The sequence below is a fragment of the Meleagris gallopavo genome, chromosome 14 (genome assembly GCF_000146605.3).
Source record: "Meleagris gallopavo isolate NT-WF06-2002-E0010 breed Aviagen turkey brand Nicholas breeding stock chromosome 14, Turkey_5.1, whole genome shotgun sequence".
Lineage (NCBI taxonomy): Eukaryota > Metazoa > Chordata > Aves > Galliformes > Phasianidae > Meleagris > Meleagris gallopavo.
Genome location: NC_015024.2, coordinates 6,845,599 through 6,865,426, shown reverse-complemented (window position 1 = coordinate 6,865,426; position 19,828 = coordinate 6,845,599). Strand labels below are relative to the sequence as shown.

At 37.3% G+C, this 19,828-nt stretch overlaps 2 protein-coding genes across 4 annotated transcripts in view; one reads left to right on the top strand and one right to left on the bottom strand.

Moving 5' to 3' along the window:
* Positions 1-1,042: 1,042 nt before the first annotated feature.
* Positions 1,043-16,220, top strand: CHDH (choline dehydrogenase). The gene is given in 10 exon segments (XM_003210061.4): positions 1,043-1,332; positions 5,044-5,192; positions 5,822-6,628; positions 7,068-7,219; positions 7,733-7,786; positions 7,788-7,863; positions 8,541-8,675; positions 11,112-11,254; positions 11,958-12,060; positions 12,516-16,220. Coding segments are annotated over 9 exon segments (1,956 nt in total). The 5' UTR covers positions 1,043-1,332; positions 5,044-5,125; the 3' UTR covers positions 12,935-16,220.
* A 1,419-nt stretch (positions 16,221-17,639) lies between these two features.
* CACNA1D (calcium voltage-gated channel subunit alpha1 D) overlaps positions 17,640-19,828 on the bottom strand; it is a 170,238-nt gene continuing 168,049 nt past the window's right edge. For all 3 annotated transcript variants that reach the window (XM_031555547.1, XM_031555545.1, XM_031555546.1), the window contains one exon: positions 17,640-19,498. In XM_031555547.1, the coding sequence (XP_031411407.1) occupies positions 19,205-19,498 (294 nt within the window). In that variant the 3' untranslated portion in view covers positions 17,640-19,204. The remainder of the gene's footprint in view (positions 19,499-19,828) is intronic.

Here is a 19,828-nt window from a genome sequence, read left to right as displayed (position 1 = left end):
ACTGAATTGACTGAGGATTTCTGGGGAAAAGGCAAAAAAACAACAATTGCTTTGAACCAAGTCTTGCATAGGTGAAAAAGCTGTCTCCAGTTAGTTAATTATTGAAGAGATCATTTCTAATGTCTGTATCCGGAAAAGAAATTTTGTTAAAAGGTAATGCAAAAGAATTAATAATCACTGATTAATCTCATGCTGACCAAATAAATTTTGTTTAAAAACTGTATTAAAAACAAATAATATCTATAGAAGTGAAATAATGTAACAGTGGAGTACAGCACTGCTGAGAATAACCAGAGTTCCTACACTGTCTCCAGAGCTTGCTGGTCATCTCTGTTGATTTTTCCTACTGTGGTAGTATAGGAGAACTTAGGAGAATATGCTTTCAGTGTAATATGATTTAACAGAAGATTACATTTTTTTCTGTGCTTTTTCAAGTACTTCATACTTTTGACACTCATAAAGCAGCATTAAATATTCAAGCCCAAGACTAATTATTGTAGAATTCACTTCTGTTTCTTTTTTATAGACAGTTACATTTGGATTCCACAAAATTCCCGAGTGGTGCTTTAATCTGTTTAATAACTAACTGATTAAATGGATTTCTGCTCTAGGTGTGGCTGTGACAGTACACCCTGCAGATGGCAGCTTATGACCTCACAGTGTTTGCTTCGGAAGGGAGCAAGTTGGAAGCATTGGTTAGAAAGAGATACTGCTGCTGTATGAGTTCAGGTACTGATGCCTGGAAAGTTACAGGACAAAAATACCAGAAAGCTCCAACAGGTTTAGAAACAGTAGTACTTAATGTTAATGGCACGTCTCCATGCGAGGATTTAGTCTGTTAAAGTACTTTTTACCAGTAGCTAAACTAAATTCACTACCTCACAGAAACCAAGGAAACTTCTACAACACACATTCACGGATTAAAAGATGACGTTATTATTTAAACTGTGCAGAATTCCCATCTTAAGGCCACGGAATATAGGCGATAATAGGAATACAAGCAGCGATTCTGTGCGGGCAGAAGGTGACACCTTGAAGTGCGATTCCTCTGCTCTCCAAACGCCCGCCGTACGCCTCGCTCTTACCCGCGTCACTACAACTTGTGAGGGCGCGTGAGGCGGACTTCGCCCCGCAGCTGCTCGTCGTGTTTCGAAACGGCGCAGAGTTCCCCCGACGGACTTCTTTCACGACGGCCGAAGAACCACAAGTTCCCGCGGACAGCCGCAGACCGCCTCCCACACAGGCCGCTCCCCCTGCGCTGGGTCGGGGCCGTGTGACGGGATCCGGCCCCGAGTTTCACGGCGCCCGGCCCGCCTCCGCCTCGGGAACAGCGTGAGTGGGACCGAGAGGCACCGACCGAGCCTCCGGGGAGACACGAGGCGGAAGGGCCGGAAAAGGGAGGCAGAGGGAGCGGGGCGGCGGCGGGGTAGGAAGGAGGGGGAGAGAGGGGGTAAGGCCCCGCTGGCGGACCCCCACACAGGCGGCTCTGTGGTAAACACGGCCCCGAGGTGCCACGTCCCACCGCCAGCCTTCCCTGCGAGGCTGGGAGGGAGCTCTGCGGGGCTCGAGCGGTTGCGCGTGCCCTCAGGGCATAGCCGTGCCGACCCCGGGCAAGGGGAGAAGTTTGTGCGTGCAGCAGGGCGAGCTGCATCGGCCTGAGCGCTCCCAGCTGCGGGAACTTCGCACAGCGCTTTACCTCAGGGGTTCGTTGCTCCTCCTGCACCTTCACGCGCAGGGTGATGGCCAGGAAAGGCCTCGCCGCTCCCAGGCTCCAGGTGTGCGCTGCTGGGCATCTCCAGCCGAGGGATATTTGCCTCCACCAGAGAAAATGCGGTCATTTTGGCCCTGGTGAAACAGAAGCGGGAGTGGAATATCAGCCAGTGGGAGTTTCCTTGTGGCTTCAATATGTCTGCAGGAGCTGGCGTTCAGGCAGGAGATCCACATACAGATGAGTGTGTGGGTCGTATAAGAACTGTGCATTAATACTAATGTACATATCCAGCTAAGTATGTTTGATTTACACTGACACAAAACAGCTTGAGATTTGACCTCTGCACCTTCAAGCTTTAAAGCACAGAAAATCATGTATCACCTGCACACTGATTCTCATGGTCACTTAAATACTGTTGATTGTCCTCTTCCTACACACTCTTCTCAGGAGAAAAGTGTCTCATAATCTCCCATGGTACTCAGCCACTCCCATTCCAATTTAATAAGTTCATTAATAAAAAAGAAATTTTTTGTTAAAGGAAACTTAAAGGAAAGCATGAATTAACATTTAAGTATGGATGTGATGAATTTATGTGATGGAGTAGATTCAAACCACCACTTTAGTAACATCAAAAGAACATTCATTCTTGCTTTCTTGGCTGGTAATTCACCCTCCTAGTTGATACAGTGGCTATCATAATAACTGTTTGGTACTTATCTTTGATCAGTTTTATTTCCAGTTTTATCAGAGAATTGGAAATCTCTGTTTCATTAATAGTAACAGTGCCCAGAGATATGCAGCTTTTCTAGATTAGCCACCCCATCCACCTACAGCCACTTTGTTATGGTCCATTTTTCAATATACCCTGCTATGCAAGCAAGGTATGTAGCCTCTTCCCTTTGTTGTGGTCTTAGATCCCTTTAAATTTAAAATTCCAGGAGTTGAGTTAGGTCCCAGACACACTTCAACTAGTTTTACCAACTTTCTTGCGAAGAAAGCAAGTTGATTTAATCATTAAACAACCCATGCAGTTTCTTTCTTTTTCTTTTTTCCTCCTCCTCTCCTTTTTCAAAAACTACAGGAAAAAAATAAGAGACATAGTCACTTCTTGATCATCCTTTAGAAAAATCTCTTTTCACACATAACCCCAAATACTGAACTGAGAAATGTGTTCAATGAGGAGCCCCAATCTCTTAAGAGCTCTTCCCACTTTTAGCTACCTAGTGTATGATCAGATATACTGTGCTTACACTGTAGCAATAAAGTTTTCCTGCTGAGGTTCTCCTGCTCTTTATTCCCATAAGAATGCTGTCTGTAAGCTCTTTCAACAATATTTACCTGTAAAATAGATACATTTTTTTCAGGTGAGTTCAAATTTTGAAGCTCTGGTGCAATAAATGAGTATATTTTATGTTGCTTTATGCATTTCTGCAGGGCTCTTTGCCAACTGATAAGAAACCTTTTATTACAAACACAAAAGGGTACATGATATGAAAGGAACCAGATAAAGCCTTCCAGTAATATCCAGTAAGGCCTAAAAAGCACTGGTTTTTTGGTGGTAACTACAGAGCATTTTATTAGAATTGGGCTATTTAAATCATCCTATTTCTACATGTTTTACTTTGGCAGCCATCACAATATTTAATAGAGGTGGCCATAAAGTACCATCCTGTGTGAATTTTATACATGGTGTGCCCAGCAAGTCGCAGACAGTTGTACCTACTGAGATAACTTGTTTTTTTACAGTTATGGGAAGGAAACCAACCAAAACCTACTTTTATTGAAATGGATTTTTGGAAGATGACATGGACAGTGAATTCTCCCCCTCAAAAGAGCAAGTTAAAACTAAGGGAAAGTTTAGAAAAATAACTTACTAGGTTAAATTTTGCTGAAGTTATTCTGTTCAAAGAAAGACTCCTGCAAATTTCCCCAAGACTGTAAATGAATTTAAACAATGATAAAACTGTGTATGCACTTAGAGCTGAACAGATTACTAGAGAGCAAAGAATCATCATGTTCTAGTTTCAGAAAGAGAAAGCAATGATCCCTTCAATATAAGTTTGAATTGCTCTGTGAGTTTCAAAGTTTCCACATGTAAGAGCCTCTCAACTAATTAGCTTTTTAAAGGGTCTGCATTTCAGTAATATTGTCCTAGAGTAAGGCAGGACAGAAACAGTACTGTAATGTCAGCGTTGCTTTTGGAATGTTATTTTAGTTAACATCTTCAGAAGCTCAATAGCTGCTGCTTGTGCTGTAGCAAACCAAAGAACTACAGTCTCTGGGCACTACCCTCAGGTCTGTGACACAAAGTAACTCCAGCTGAATGTGATTCTAGGGATTCTGCACAGTTCACTCTTTTTATCACCAACAACTAAGTAGGTCATGGCTGTTAGCCAGCAGTCTGGTTAGGAGGCACAATAATATTTAATGGCATTATAGATTTTATGCCAAAATCAATAGGCTAACGTTTGTTCCAGAACATGGAAACTCTTCCTGTCCAATTAGTAAACATCTTTAGGATCAACATCAGAGGAATTCTGCTTCTTCAGGAAAGAAGTTCAAAACATTATCTCATAATGAATCACATATAGGAAATAAAAAGGAAAAGAAAGAAAAAGAAAAATACCTTGCATCTTTCCCAGATTAGCAGGGCGTAAGCCCATAGCGTAGTAAAATCCCATGTAAGCCATCTGCTTTTCCTGAAACAACAAAATCTACAATCTGCCAGTTCTGTAAGTCAATCACATTTTCCTCAAATTGTAACCATCTTCATTATAAATAAACCAAAACACATAAAAACTGTCTTTCTCTATTGCAACACAAGAAATCATCAAACTCTCTTCCCCTAAAATAATCCTTTTAATATTCTCCACCTGTAAAAGATACCCTCCTACCTTCAGCTGGGATCCACTTTGAGTTAGCCCTGTGAGAATCAGGTGTGTGAACTACTAGGCTAAACTGCTATCACACACAGATGTGTGTTCACACTCACATTCTAGAAATTTCAGGATTTGTACAGCGTTCTTAGTGAAAAAGATTGTGCTTATTCCCATACTTTCCCCAAGGAAAAAAATGTGTTTGATATCATACATTACAGTGTAAATAAATATGGTTCCTTATGGAAGACTTACGATCATTTGTTAGAGATTGCATCTAATTTTGCCTTGGATCCTGGAACTTGTGTGTGCTTTCACAAACTTGAGAGGTCTCTCTCACAAAAACTATGTTGCTGTCTATAGAATCTCCAGCAAATCCTTAGGAGCCACGGACTAGGAAAAATTAGTTTTTACAAGCCTAGGATATCTAACTGTTTTTACTTATTGTTTGTACAGGAGTAATGGTTTCAAAGGGAGAAAGCAAGAGAAACACATTTCAAACTGGCCTTACTTATGACTTACGACTTAAAAATGAGCTATGAAAATCTTGCCTGAGCACACAGCTAAACCTGTGTTGTTTGCAAGGTCGTCAGGCTTTTCTGAAGGTAAATAATTGCCATTCCTATCAAGCATCAGGACCTGGAAGTATCACATCATAGTTGTATTCATAGTGCTCCTGCAGGATCTGGTTTCAATAACAAGGGAGAAAGCCACAGATGTACAAGTGTTGCCTTTACCTACATTAGGAGACATTCTTCAAAAACTGTAGTTCTGTATTTCCAGCTGAATCCTTTCCATGGTTATAAACTGACTGCAATACTACCACATAAATTTTTAGGGGAATTTATGCAATTGTTTTTCTTAAATTCTTGTCCACTAAAGGCAGATAAAGAGAGACTACCAGGTAAGCAGAGGTTTCTATCCTTCATGGTTTTGGCAAATACTTGAAGATGTGCTTCAGGTATTTATCTCATGAACCCAAAGGAAAGCAAAATTGGACTGCTTATAATACGAAGTAGCATGCCACTCAAATGGTGCCAGTAGTGCATTAAAAAAAGACAGTAAGTTTCAGAGTAAATGTTTGTTGTCTTATTAGCATTGTAGTTAAACTTTTGGAGAGTGAGAATGAACAAAATACAGCATTTTTACCTGAAAGTGATAGACATTTTAGAGGTTGTACACGGCACTAATTATTACATTTTAATTTGGAGTTTTGTTTGTTTGTTTTTCCTAGGGCAAAACACTGGATTTTCTTCTAACTCTGCAAGAGTAGTGTTATTAGTTAAGATGTCCTACTTAATCAATGGAGTTAAACATTGCAGTCCTGTGAATCAGATTCACAAAGTAACAGGAGCTCTGTTTAAAGCACACCTATTAAGAAATACATGGGGCATCAAGGAGCAACAATTAAAAATCTCATGTGCATTATCTCAGCTTAGTTCTGAAAAGGCAAACTCTTATAATTATGTCATTGTTGGAGCTGGATCAGCAGGGTGTGTGTTAGCCAACAGGCTGACTGAAGACCCTCACAGTACTGTACTGCTTTTGGAAGCAGGCCCTAAAGACACCCTTTTAGGTAGTAAAAGACTACTGTGGAAGATTCATATGCCTGCTGCATTAACTTATAACCTCTGTGATGAGAAATATAACTGGTATTATCACACAACTTCACAGAAGCATATGGATAACAGAATTATGTACTGGCCCCGAGGAAGAGTGTGGGGTGGTTCCTCTTCTCTCAATGCAATGGTATACATTCGTGGGCATGCAGAAGATTATAATCGATGGAGCAGAGAAGGGGCTGTAGGATGGGACTATGATCATTGCTTGCCCTATTTTAAGAAAGCCCAGACACATGAGCTGGGATCAGATCAGTATAGAGGTGGAAAAGGACCTCTTTATGTGTCAAGGGGAAAAACAAACCATCCTCTTCATCAAGCATTCCTGGATGCAGCCCAGCAAGCTGGGTATCCCTTCACAGATGATATGAATGGTTATCAACAAGAAGGATTTGGCTGGATGGACATGACTATACACCAAGGTAAATTGTAAAGGCTTCATTAAGGAATATGTGTTTCTGACCCACCAGAAGTACTGAAATAATTTTAGAATACAGACATAATCTGCACTGAATGCTTTTTGGTTGTTTGGGTTGATGAACAGCTACCAAACTCTAAACTTCCCCTACGCATTTCACAGCAGCTTGCTGTTAGTCTAGTGTGTATTTCATTTAAAAATGTTTTGGCATGCAGATCTTGAGTTAAAGGTAAATTTGGGATAAGAGGATTTTTAGGATTTCAGAATGTCTTTGGGAAGTTTGTTAAAATGAAAGATCTAGTTAGTATATATCCAATAGTATTGCTTTGAACACTACAGAGGAATGCTTTTATTGTATAAACATCCTGCTATTGGTATTGGTGAAAATCTTGAAGAGAACTTAGTACAACTATTTTGATTTTAAATTTAAGTTTATATTGCAGGTAAAAGATGGAGCACAGCTAGTGCTTACCTTCATCCAGCTATATCACGTCCCAATTTGTCAGTTACTGAGAAGACGCTTGTAACAAAGATCTTGTTTCAAGGAACAAAATCCATTGGTGTTGAGTATGTGAAAAATGGACAAAGGGAAAAGGTGAAAGATTTATACTTTCCAGTATGAAAGACATTATTCATAGCCAAACTTATAAATAAATAAATAAATAAAACAAGTAGGTATGTAATACAAGTGATGCCTTACTCTGTAAAATGTCAGCTTCCAGTGTATGATTCTTTGTGAGTTATTTACAGTAGGTGATACTTCAGTTGTATTGATTTAGAGATAACAGTATTTTCAGAACTGTTCTTCTGAAATACCAGCATTTCATCACACTCCAGTTTACAGAGATAATATAAGTGTAGGTTCCACTTGAAACATTACACGGCACTCTTGCGTAATATCAAGTCACAGCTTGTCTGCTCATATTGAAAGCTTGATCATTTCTCCTTAAAAAAACTTGTCGCAAGATAGTAATACATTTAGAATAAGAAAAATGTGAGGATAAGAAAAATGTGAGTGATCTCAGTCAGAATTGTATCTGAGTTGAAGCTCATTTGCATTCAGATCAAGCTTAATAACACTAGGACTTATCTGCTCATTTCATTTTAGGCTTTTGCCAGTAAAGAAGTTATTTTAAGTGGAGGTGCCATAAATTCTCCACAGCTTACTTATGTTGTCTGGGATTGGCAATGCAGACGATTTAAAAAAACTGGGAATCCCTGTTGTATGCCACCTTCCTGGTAATCTTCAATTTCTTTCAACCTTGTATCTTGCTAAGGATTCAGTTCAAAGTCTATTAAATTGAACAAATTCATTAATTTTTGTTGTCTTTATGTCAGGTAATATGGACTGAAATCAACAGCGTTACAAATCAGTGGAAACATGGATTGATTTTGGAACTGAGCAATGCCCCCCTACAGTTCCTCCACCATTTGATAGTGTAAAAAGCCTTTCTGAAAAATGCTACTAAGCGGCTTTAAAATAAAGCTGCATACTAATAATTTAGAATTTTGGACAAGGGGTTTTGATCCACAAGAGATTGTATCAACTGTCACTGTCGTATATATTAAAATATGGAAAGAACAACATGAACTTCTTTGAACTAGAAAATCTAATACTCTACTCAGCAGTCAGATCTGACAATTTTAGAACAAATGATATGTCTGCCATTCACCTTACTATTTTTGTTCTAGTTATGCTATGTTTATTTAAAACCCGATTGTGACATGAGCAAAGGGCTGATGATGTGATGCGTAGTCTTGGTACTAGTCATCATTGCCCTTGTAAGAGGTTGGGTTAGTTTCCATTTATGCTGTTTTCTGGTAGCAAATTTTGAGTATAATTGTTCTTTGTGACATAACTTTGTTTTCTTTTTCCTTTCTTCTCCTTCCTGCCCCCTTATAAATCTTTTAATCAGGAGTAGGCCAGAACCTTCAAGATCATTTAGAAGTCTACGTCCAGCACAAGTGCACGAAACCTATTACTCTATATAGTGCACAAAAACCACTTAACATGGTGAGGATTGGTCTAGAATGGCTTTGGAAGTATACAGGTATGAAACAAAATATGCAATTCTGTCAGTGATTGCTTTAGAATTATTAAAGCTTTTTATCTGTGAATTTTGAAATCTGGGATCCTTCATATAAAATTATTTCATATCTTTTAAACTAACTGGAGTTTGCAAAGGGCCTGAAAGATTACTTTTTTTTTATAAATCAAAATATTTTGAAGTAGTTATTAGTTATTATGTTTTAGATATCAAGTGAGGTTTTTATACAGTGTTGTTTAACACACATGGATCTCCATTTAAGAAAAACTTTTACATCCTGGTGGCACTGAGAGAAGCTTTGTTAAAAAATAGATTTTGCTTAGATAAAAATGTGCTGTGAACTGAATTATTTTTCCTGATTCTTGTCACAAAATATTAATTTTGTTGCTCCAGGCAGAATCCTTCAGAGTAACTTTTGTTAAAAATGGCACTCTCATTTTATAATAATCCAGCTTTATGTTATAATAATCCAGACTTTAAAAAGAATCTATCAAAGTAATCCTTGAAATCATTAAAATAGTTTGGCCAAACTCAAAGCCTTCATCTCCTGCTGAATCATTATGTCAGTAGCTGGCCCAAGGTGATGACTTATGCTGCGTATGTGTGGCATTTACCATGGGAGTAATGGTCACGGAGGGATGAATCATGGTTTTAAATGGATCTGAAAATAACATAATATGAGGGACATAGTAGTCTCTTCATTTTCCCCTTCAGGGTAGGCACTGTGGATGTCTTTGCCTATTACATGTGACTGATGGGATAGCTATGCTTCTTCTCTTGAAGCATGCAGTGCAATGATATCAAGATGCTGTAGCTGGTTCCCTCTACATCTGGCAGAGTCCCAGTATTGAATCTGCCTCTGCAGTTAGACTGTAGGCAGTGCTTCTGCCAGTTATACTGTGGTAACAGCAACATCTCACTATCAAATAATTGGAATTTCCAAAGTTATAGAGAATTACATTTACCTAGTGATTAAGAAGCAGGTGAAAGTGATATATACTGTTTCCACTGCAAGCTGTTCCTGAAATGTTTGTATTTGTTGCAATTTTCACTGTATATATGAATTGTGAGGGCTGCTCTGAAAATAATGCCTCCTATTTTGTGATGTTGGCCCATGATGTCAGAGGCAGATTTATGGTAAGGCAGTAGATGTTGAATCTTCCCACCAGTATCCTGTGACATTTTGTTGCTGTGTGACAGATGGCAGCAGAGGGGCAGTCTAACAAAAATGAAAGAAAGCAAACACATGTAATTGAATTCTTCTATGTGGAAAAAATGGCACTCAGTGGCCTTCACAAATGCTTGCTGAATGTTTACAGAGACTGAACAGTGGATGTTAGCACAGTGAGGTGGTATGTGGTGCATTTAGTGGCAACAACAATGTGAAAGATAAGCCACATTCTGGATGGCCATGCTCAGTTCCCACCATGAAATAAAGAGCACCTCAACCAGCTCATCTGGATTACAACCAGGGATCTGTGTAAAGAGCTGAATATTGACTTCAAAGTATTGAAAACAATGATGGCAATACTGGAATGTCATAAAGTTTGTGCTGGGTGGGGTTCCCATGAACGCTCACACATGAACAGAAAGACCGCATGCAATTTTGCCAGATCCCATTGAAACAATACATGGCTGAACGTAACAATTTCCTGGATCACATCAGTACCAGTGACAAGATGCTGTGTCACCACTATGAGGTGGAGTTAAAACAATAGTTCATGAAGTGGCAACATGTGAATTCCTCACTGAATAAAAAGCTCAGGATGCAGCTCTCAGTGGGTAAAGTTACGTGCAGTGTATTTTGGATGATATTTATAGATTTCTTGGAACACAGACAAACCGTATCTGACTGCTAGATCATGATGTGGGATAAGCTGAAGACTTGAACTTCCAGAGTCAGGCCAGAGAAAAAGACAACTTTCTCTTGCAACATTAATGCCAGGCCCCACACCAGTCTGATGACAGTGGAGCACATTACCCATTTTGACTGGACTGTCCTACCACACTATCCATATAACCCAGATTTGGCACATTCTGACTTCCATCTATTCAGGCTGATGAAAGATGGGCTGCATGGGCAACATTTTCCTAGCAATTACACAATCATAGCAGTTGTGAAGCAATGGGCCATCTCTGCTGGTGCAGATTTTTACAAGCTTGGCATGCAAGGTCTTGTTCATCATTGGTGAAAAAGTATTGCTAATAGTGATGACTACATACTGAAAAAAAAAAGTGTTTTGTATCTGAATTTTTTTCTCAGTCAAGTAGTGTTACTGCACTTTTTGTATCCATTGTAGTTTCTGTTGAAATAAATAGGAGGCATTACTTTTGGAGCAACCAACATACTATCTATAGTAAAACAAGTTAAAAAGAAATAGGTTTCTTGCTTTTCTGAGGTCTTGTAATGGCATTTTATTGCTCATTTTCACTCCCTAGGTGAGGGAGCCACTGCCCACTTAGAATCTGGTGGGTTTATCCGAAGTCAGCCAGGAGTTCCTCACCCCGACATTCAGTTCCACTTTCTCCCTTCTCAGGTGATTGATCACGGTCGGGTTGCTTCCACGATGGAAGCTTACCAGGTGAGGTTTTTAAAAACTTATTGCAGTAATGTTCTATAGTCCCTATAGGAAGTAGATTGATCTTTTAGTGTGGTCATTGTGATTTGGCTTTATGCTGTGAAATACCTTTTACAGCATAAAGAGCTGACTAAACCTCCTACATTGGGAAAAAGTAAATGACAATTATTTGAAATTGCTACTAAAATTATGCTGCTTTTTTATCTCTGTAAATGTGTTTAAGTAATTGCACTATTGAAGTGCCATAGTACTGTTCATTGGACACTGTTGTGCTAGATGTACAAAACTAAACCAAGGTGTTCTCAGTTCCCCTGCAGTTTAGGCAGAGGTGTAAGCTAGATTATAAGAAGCTACTCATTTATTTATTGGCACAAATCCAACCTCATTTTTAAAATGTCATTCTGATCCAAAAGTCTGTGCTAATGGTAAGGAACTGTTCCTGAATATACATCATCTTCTTGCTGATCTCTTCAGTGGTTATAGTAATTTGATCTGATTGCATTAGAATGCTGTGCTACTGCTAAAGTGATTGTACTTTAAATTGGAAAAAACCAGCTGTAAGTTGAAAAGACAGGTACATTTCTCTTTCTTACAGAATATCGTATTTAATTTGCAAAGTCTGTCCGAATTGAAAAAGAAATAGAATGTTCTAAATTTGGAAATATGTCTGGTGGGATTTTGTCATGAGTATAGAATGGGTTTGCAGGTCCATGTAGGACCCATGAGGAGTGCAAGTGTTGGCTGGCTAAAGCTGAAGAGTGCAGATCCAAAGGACCATCCTATCATTGAGCCTAACTACATGTCGGAAGGTAAAAGCAGCTTCTCCATCCTTGATGACAACTTATTTCCTGCCTGATACAGTAGCAGATTTTCACATCTACTTGAAATCAGTTCAGAAGTGAAGGTTGGTGGATTGTCAGATTGTATCAAAGAGGCCACTGTCCAAAATACTGGGCAGATACGAAGAATTTCTTTATGGGAATGCAGTCAGAGACTGTGGGTATCGCAAAATAAAGAGCAACTTTTCATAACTCACCTATTCCCTTGTGCATGCAATATATGTAGCTATTTTGCTAGTGAGTATAAATCTATGAGATTTGTTCAAAATGTTCTACTTTTGCTTTCAGCAATAAGTGAGGGACTTCCCCTGTATCCTTCTCTCTTTTCTGCTATTTTCTTTTTTTTTTCTTTTTCTTTTTTTTTTCTTTTTTTGTTCTACTATGTTAGACTGTACTTAGAGCCATCTTATTTTCTCTCCATGCAGAAAGAGACATTTGGGAATTCCGCCAGTGTGTCAAGTTGACCAGAGAGATCTTTGCTCAGAAAGCTTTTGAAAAATTTCGTGGACCTGAAATTCAACCAGGAAACAATGTTCAGTCTGACAAAGAAATAGATGCCTTCATAAGACAGAAGTCTGATAGTGCTTATCATCCTTCTTGCACTTGTAAAATGGGTCAGCCTTCAGATAGCGCCGCTGTTGTTGATCCCCAAACAAAAGTAATTGGTGTTGAAAATTTGAGAGTAGTAGATGCCTCAATAATGCCCAGTATAGTCAGTGGGAATTTGAATGCCCCTACTATTATGATAGCAGAGAAAGCTGCAGATATAATTAAGGGGCTCCCATCACTTCAGGAGAAAAATGTTCCTGTATATAAGCCCAAGACCTTGGAAAAACAACGATAAACGTTGTCATCCTTTCACATTTTTGCCACTTAGATTTTCATCTGTGTGTTTGTATCTCAATTGGAAGGGCCAACAAAATAAATGCCATAGAAAAATACACATCACAGTAAAGCAGCTACTAATTTGGTCCATCTTATATAAGATTAGATTGTTGTTTTTTTTTTAATCAGTTGGCTCAAGCTGTTTATTTTACTATAGAAAAATTCCTTATGATATGTCTTATTATTTAAAGGAAGAATTTGAACTGTTTTGAGATTATTACCAAGATTACAGCTACTCAGTAATTCCCACATTCTGAAAAGTAATTGCAAGCATTTATGTACTTACAGGCCAAACTAGTAGTAAGTGTCAGAATTCATAGAAGAGACACTTAACATGTCCAGAATTTGTAAGATGTGTTTTTTATGGGAAGAATGCATAATTTACAAATCTTTACTAGAAGTTGGACTTTACCATACTTAGCACTCTTAACTTAGAAAAAAAGACATAAAATACATTTATCAAAAACTTTTTTTTTTCCTAATAAATGCAGAAATAGAACTGATATTTATAAAAACATATTGGAAAGCTGGACTTTCCCCTTGCTTTTTTTTTTTTTTTTTCAAGAAACACAGTAGAATTCAGTTTGCAATTTAAGCTCATTTAGTTGTGCTGCTTTATCTTGTACCATTGTAAGGGATCCACACACCCAATAATTTCCATAAAGTTTCTGATCTTTGCTCAAAGATGAGTGCATGCAAATATACTCAATAGTGTCCAACTATCAATCAAAAATGATTAGAAATATTTATAGCTGAGGTAGCTTTAAAACGGAAGTTCACTCAAAATAACTACATTAAATAAGATATCACTGATATGAGGAGAGATCTTTTTGAATTCAAAGGCAAACGACTTACTCGTATACCAATGCTATACTTCAGTTAGGACTTAAATCTTTGCTAACTATCTTCAAATATGTCAAACAAATACATGATCTTCATGGCTGTTTCTGTGTGTGTCTAACTTACTGGTGCTGAACTGAAAAACAAAGAAACAAAAATAATACACCTAAAGAAATGGAATTCATTAACTGGAACCAAATTCATTCAATTGTATGGATTTGTTAAGTATTCCAAGCTAACTTCAGACTAAGTAACTATTAATTATAAAGCAAATGCTTCTATACCTTCAGATTGCTCAGTACTTCCTGTGAACAGAATATGCTTTTTTTTCCCAGAAAAAGTGAAATTTTACACCATTTGAGCAAATTGAAAAGAAAAAAAAATTACAAAAAGGCTGCTGACTCAGATGTTGGCTAGAGGGACAACTGCAGATGTTTAGGGCAGATTTTTCTACCTAGTGCTGCTGCAAAGTAATGATTGGAAGCCCTGCTGCGAGCTGAGGGAAAGGACTTAATTGATCAGAGTATAAGAAATAAATAAAAATTTTGAAGATGGAAGGGGATAGAAGTGAACATCACTCCCAAAGGAAACAGGTAAACCCTTTCTATGTACGACATATATTTGCCTGGAATTTGTGGAACAAAAAGAATATTTTAAGTCAGAGGTGATTGATTGGCTGTATTCGTAAGACAATTCACCTGACACAACTGTGCCTTTAGGGAGAGCATGAATTATGTATAATGTACCACTTTTATAGCAACTAAAAGCTTTTATTCAGCAGCTATTCTTCTGAGATCTTCATTTAAAGAGATTCACTATATCTTAGTGTCATCTAGAATATGAGCTGTTAAAGATGTTGAGAATAATACCAGTGATGAGACTCACCTCAGTCCTGTGCACTTGAGAGCGGAAGAAATTTGGAAAGATGTAACAGTGAAGTTCTCGCATTTGCAGATTGACAACATGGGTTTCCAATCTAGACATGCAGCATGGGAATTGTTATTATGCAACTGCGGAGGATTATCTAGTTGCTATATTACATAACTTATTGCTTGAACACACAGAGCTGTCATCTGCCATTATTTCAAATTCTGAGAGATTAGGAAATAGTGAGGTTAGATAAACATATAGAATTGCATGCGTTTTACATTCACGTGTCTTGCTGCTTTTTGCAATCAAGGTATGCTTTGCTGCATTATGTAATCAGACAATCAGGCATTTGTTCTGAACCATCATCTTTTGTCACAGTTCTAAACATACAGTCCTTGCAAGTTATTCCCCTTCTAAACATTTGAAGATTTTTTTCACTGCTGTGCAGCTGTAGTTGCCTTATTAATTTAGACCTCACTGCTACAGAACTTCATGGCTCCTTCATGCATTCCTTTGATGTAGTCCTAAGGAAATTCTTTAGGTATTTGCAAATGTTGTCCTGGGATAATCTTTAGGTAGCAACAAGCAGCCATTAGATTCTCCTGCATTCTGTGTGTCTGCTGGGATTGAATTTCTGTTAAAATTGTTCTTACTCCTAGCAGAGTTCAGTCTGCTAAAGGTACTTAGAACAGATACAAAATGTTCTAATGCGCTCTGTGGAGCACTGGGAGCCTGCAAGTTAAACATCAGCCATCTACACACCTTATGAATGATGCTGATCACAGGACATTATTTAACAAAATATGTTAATGTGTTGGTTAAACATATATTATTTCCATTTCTATTCAGATACTTTTTCTATATAAAAGCAGATGATAGTATATTATGTATTCAAGAAGAGTTCACTGTAAAATTTTTTTGATGTAAGAATTGGAAAGTTCCTAGACCTGCCAGCCTGACTTCAACCAGCAATGGTACTGTGAGTGCCAGCACCAGCATTTCCATGGGAACTGCTTGCTGTGGGTGCTTCGAAGACAGCTGGATGATTCTGGCTGGGGGCAATAAGATTAAGAAAGGTGACCAAACTCATTTCTTTCTGTACTTGAATCTCAGTTCAAATTGCTTTAGCATGAGAAGTGCTATTAAAAGCAGTAGAAAATAGCAGTATTTGTAAAACTGCATTTTGTCTCATTTAAGGACACTCAGGATTTTGTACACCGGAACTTCTGATGTTTCTCCAGCTTAAAATACTTTAAAATACTTTTCAAGTGTATGATTTCAATTACTCTACAACTAAGTAAGGCAACTGGGAAAGTAAATAGTGGGCTTGTAACAGACATTTTCTGTAACAGAAACATATTGAAGTATTTATATATCTTATTAAAATAATAGTTACATGACATGGATTGTTGGGAAAAAAAATAAAAGCATTTGTGCATGTTATTAATAGTTCAAAAGTTACTGTAGATACAACACATCTTATTGCAGTGTTCTTTTTAGTCTATATTGTTCTGTCATCCAACCTCCAAAAAAAAGCACAATGTTCAAATATGAATATATTTTATATGTACAATTTTTAAGTGAATCTAACTTCTCTTAGTTGTATTTAACTCCTTGCTAATGGACAACCATAATGCTTTCTGTCATTATGTTCATATGTAAACATATCAGGGAAATCATGATAAATGCAATAATTGTTGAGATCACTTTCATTTCTTTTAATGGAGTGATGACTACAATTCTGTGATTCATTCTAAGGCTGCCAGTTACCATGTACATATACGGGTTCATCTTTTTTTCCTTACACTTCTGCGATAAAATTGAACAGTTATTCTATGTATAGTTAAACCATTAATTATATAGAACGTGGCTTGTAGCTGAATTTCCTCCACTGTTCATAAGGACTGTTTTCTCATAAAATAGTATATCTGCCCCAAAGAGTGTCTTTCTCATCAGACCATTCGAAACTGAGGACTAGCTATAATATTAGCAAGAAAATACAGTGAAGTCAGCATATCTTTTTCTGTCTGTTCAGACATATGCTTAATTTGAAAAGTTCAGCGCAATCTGCTACAGTAGATGTGCTATGAGAAAAGTCTATGTCATTACTTATGGGTTTTTTGTTTGTTTGTTTTTGTTTTAAATGTTCCATCTCCAGCTTTCTTAAAGGCGTTTTTCAGAAATGAGGTGGAGCTGTGAAAACTTCTGACTGCTATTTCTGTGAAATACGATCTGAAAACTTTATTTTGGTATCGGAAACTTTGCTCCTGTAAGTTAAGATGAGTAACAAAATGACTACAGTGGGTAACGCACCTCAGTGACAGGCATAACAGATTTCACTTCTTAAGCAATGTTAAGTCAGATTTGCTTGATTGCTTCCATACATTCACACCTCTGGGAGCATTAATCCCCTAGAGAGTACAGCAGGAATACAGCCCTTGTTCATACAAATACTCTAATCACTTTTCTCCTTTCTGGTTAACAGCAATTATTCATAAAGATCTTGCACACTATAATTCTGTAGATCTGTAATCAAATTCCATGTGTTCCTTTCCATTCTCCAAACGGTACAAACAGAATTTCACTTTTGGAGCTTCCTGGTGAAAAACTGTTAGTAAAAGGAGTCCCAAGTATAATAAAATTATTACACAGTTTTATTTTGAAGAACATTTTGCATTTGTTTTAATACAAAATGATTTAGGTCAAGAAAGAATTTACAAATCTTTAAGTTCTTATCCTGGCATTTGAAATAAGAATGATTCCAGAGGAAGTCTGTATGCTATTCATAGGAAATTGTCATTATGTACAAAATGTTTATTGACATGTTTTAAACATCACATTTGTAAAAATGTGAACTGGATTGCTATCTAGCATATGAACTACAGGTAAAACCTGATAATGCAACTTGTTAGAACAAGTCATTGTTATCCAGTGCTAACAAAATAGACAGTAGCTTTCAGTGTTTTTTTATTTTCCTCCAAGGTTGTATTAGCCTCAAAGTCATTTCAGGGTTTTACTGCATTATGAACAATATCTCAGCCCTCTTTTGATTGCATAAAAATAAATCTTTGAAATAGTACACATAAAACAGAAAGGTAGAGGCAATAAAGTCGTATACTTTTTATATAATTTTTTTTTTGGGGGGTTCTGTGAAGAATCATTTAATTATATTTCTTCTTTTTCTGAGCAAAGTAAGCAGTACTTAGTAAAGCATTTTCCTTTACCCATGAAATAGTTTCTGCCCTAGATGCTTTCTATCACAGTAGGGTACATAGGTAATGTACTTTGTCAAAACAAACTGTCCCATGATCAGTAGTACCCTGGCATGAACTTGCCAATTTTTTAATAATTTTAATTTTTCAGTAGCATGGGATTAATACAAAAATAAAATTACAACTTACTTTTCAATCAAAATGTTAAAATAATTTCAGATCTTTTACCTTTCCAAGTATAAGACTGCAAATGGTCAACTGTGCATCCCTTACACAGAGAGATTCATTTGACACCATAATGTTAAAAAAAGTCTGTGTTGTCAAGTTCAAACTTGACACTTTATCCCAAAAAGATTTACAATGAGAGGTGGCTCTATTTAAATATTTATGCTATAGATCTATATATTCCAAGTAAAAATACTCATATCTAGAATTCTGTGGAGAGTTACAATAATTAGGGTCCATAAATATTGCTGCAGTTCAATTACGGTACAATAATTACAAAATATAGAACATCTCTTTACAAATACAAATCATTGTATATTACAATTCATTTACAATAATTTCTACTATATAACTTTTAGCAAACTATCTTATCTAATTCTACTTTAACCTGGTTGCAAGTGCATTAGTAAGAATGCAATTATTCCAGTATATTTTGCCCTTAACGTGATAGTCATAAAACAGACTATCTGAATGATATTTTCCTATGTAAACTGATGTTACATATGACAGAGTATTCTTTATATAACTTCTTTTTCCAATGATCTCTAACAGGTAGAGCATGACAAACCATGTTTTAGAAGAGCATTAAGAAAAGAAATCGGGAGGCAGGTTTGAAAACAGTATTAGAATAGATATGTGATGGACAGCTGATATGCTCTTGAGTACTGAGGTAATGACATTATTGGTTGTCATCACTCACCTCGTGTTGTGCTGGACTTACACATTTTCATTGACAAAATCCCGCTCTACTATGAAGGACAGCAGCACAAAGTTGAAGGACAGGCAAGATATTACACCTCAGAATCCCACTCGAGCCCTCAAAAAACTGATTGTCAGAACCTGCTTCTTTCCAAAATAACCTTATTCCTACAGAGAAACTGAAGCTTCTGTGGGAAGAGATGATGTGCTGCAGCTCTGATTACATTTCAGCAACCCGGAGATAATCTGTTTATTAGTTATGGCTTCCTTGAGGCGTGACATCACTTGTACAAAACTTGATCAATTAACCCCAACTAGTGCCTAGCATCTTTAAACTATGAGGCACTTTTTCTGTTATTTAAAATCATTTCCCTTGCTAAATACTATAAGCTTGTAATGCATATCATTTCATCAGCTAAGTCTTCTTCATATCGTCCTGGTTCTGGTTCTTCGTCACTGTAGCCAGGACCAAATTCTTGAAGTTCATAATCTTGTCTGCTTAAAATGGGGAACATATCCCCATTGGTCCCATTACTAATATTTCCATTGAGAAGATTACTTGCCGCACTTTCCATCTCATCGATAGTCATGTCACAAGCATCAGCAATCTCATGTTTTGTAGCTGAAACAAATTTAGGGTCCTTTGCATACCTTCCTAGGCCTTCAGATATAAGTACCTGGCAGATGGAAAGGAGAGAATGAGATATAAAGCAGAATTATGGAAGAACAGAGATATCATAAAAACATTTTTCATTTGTGGAAAATACTAGAAACTCCATGCTAAATCACAAATCAACAAACAAATGGCTTCAAACTACACTGTATCAGTTATGTGGTATTGTAATTGATAATGCAATGCATTCAGTTGTTGTCGTTAGAAACTAAGGAGGAGTCTGATAAACATAGGACAGCAGCTACTAAATCCCAGACGAGAAAACTGGGATAAGTTGCTGAAACAGAGTTCTAGATACATCCCAGGTATTTTAGAATACATAGAAGAAGGATGC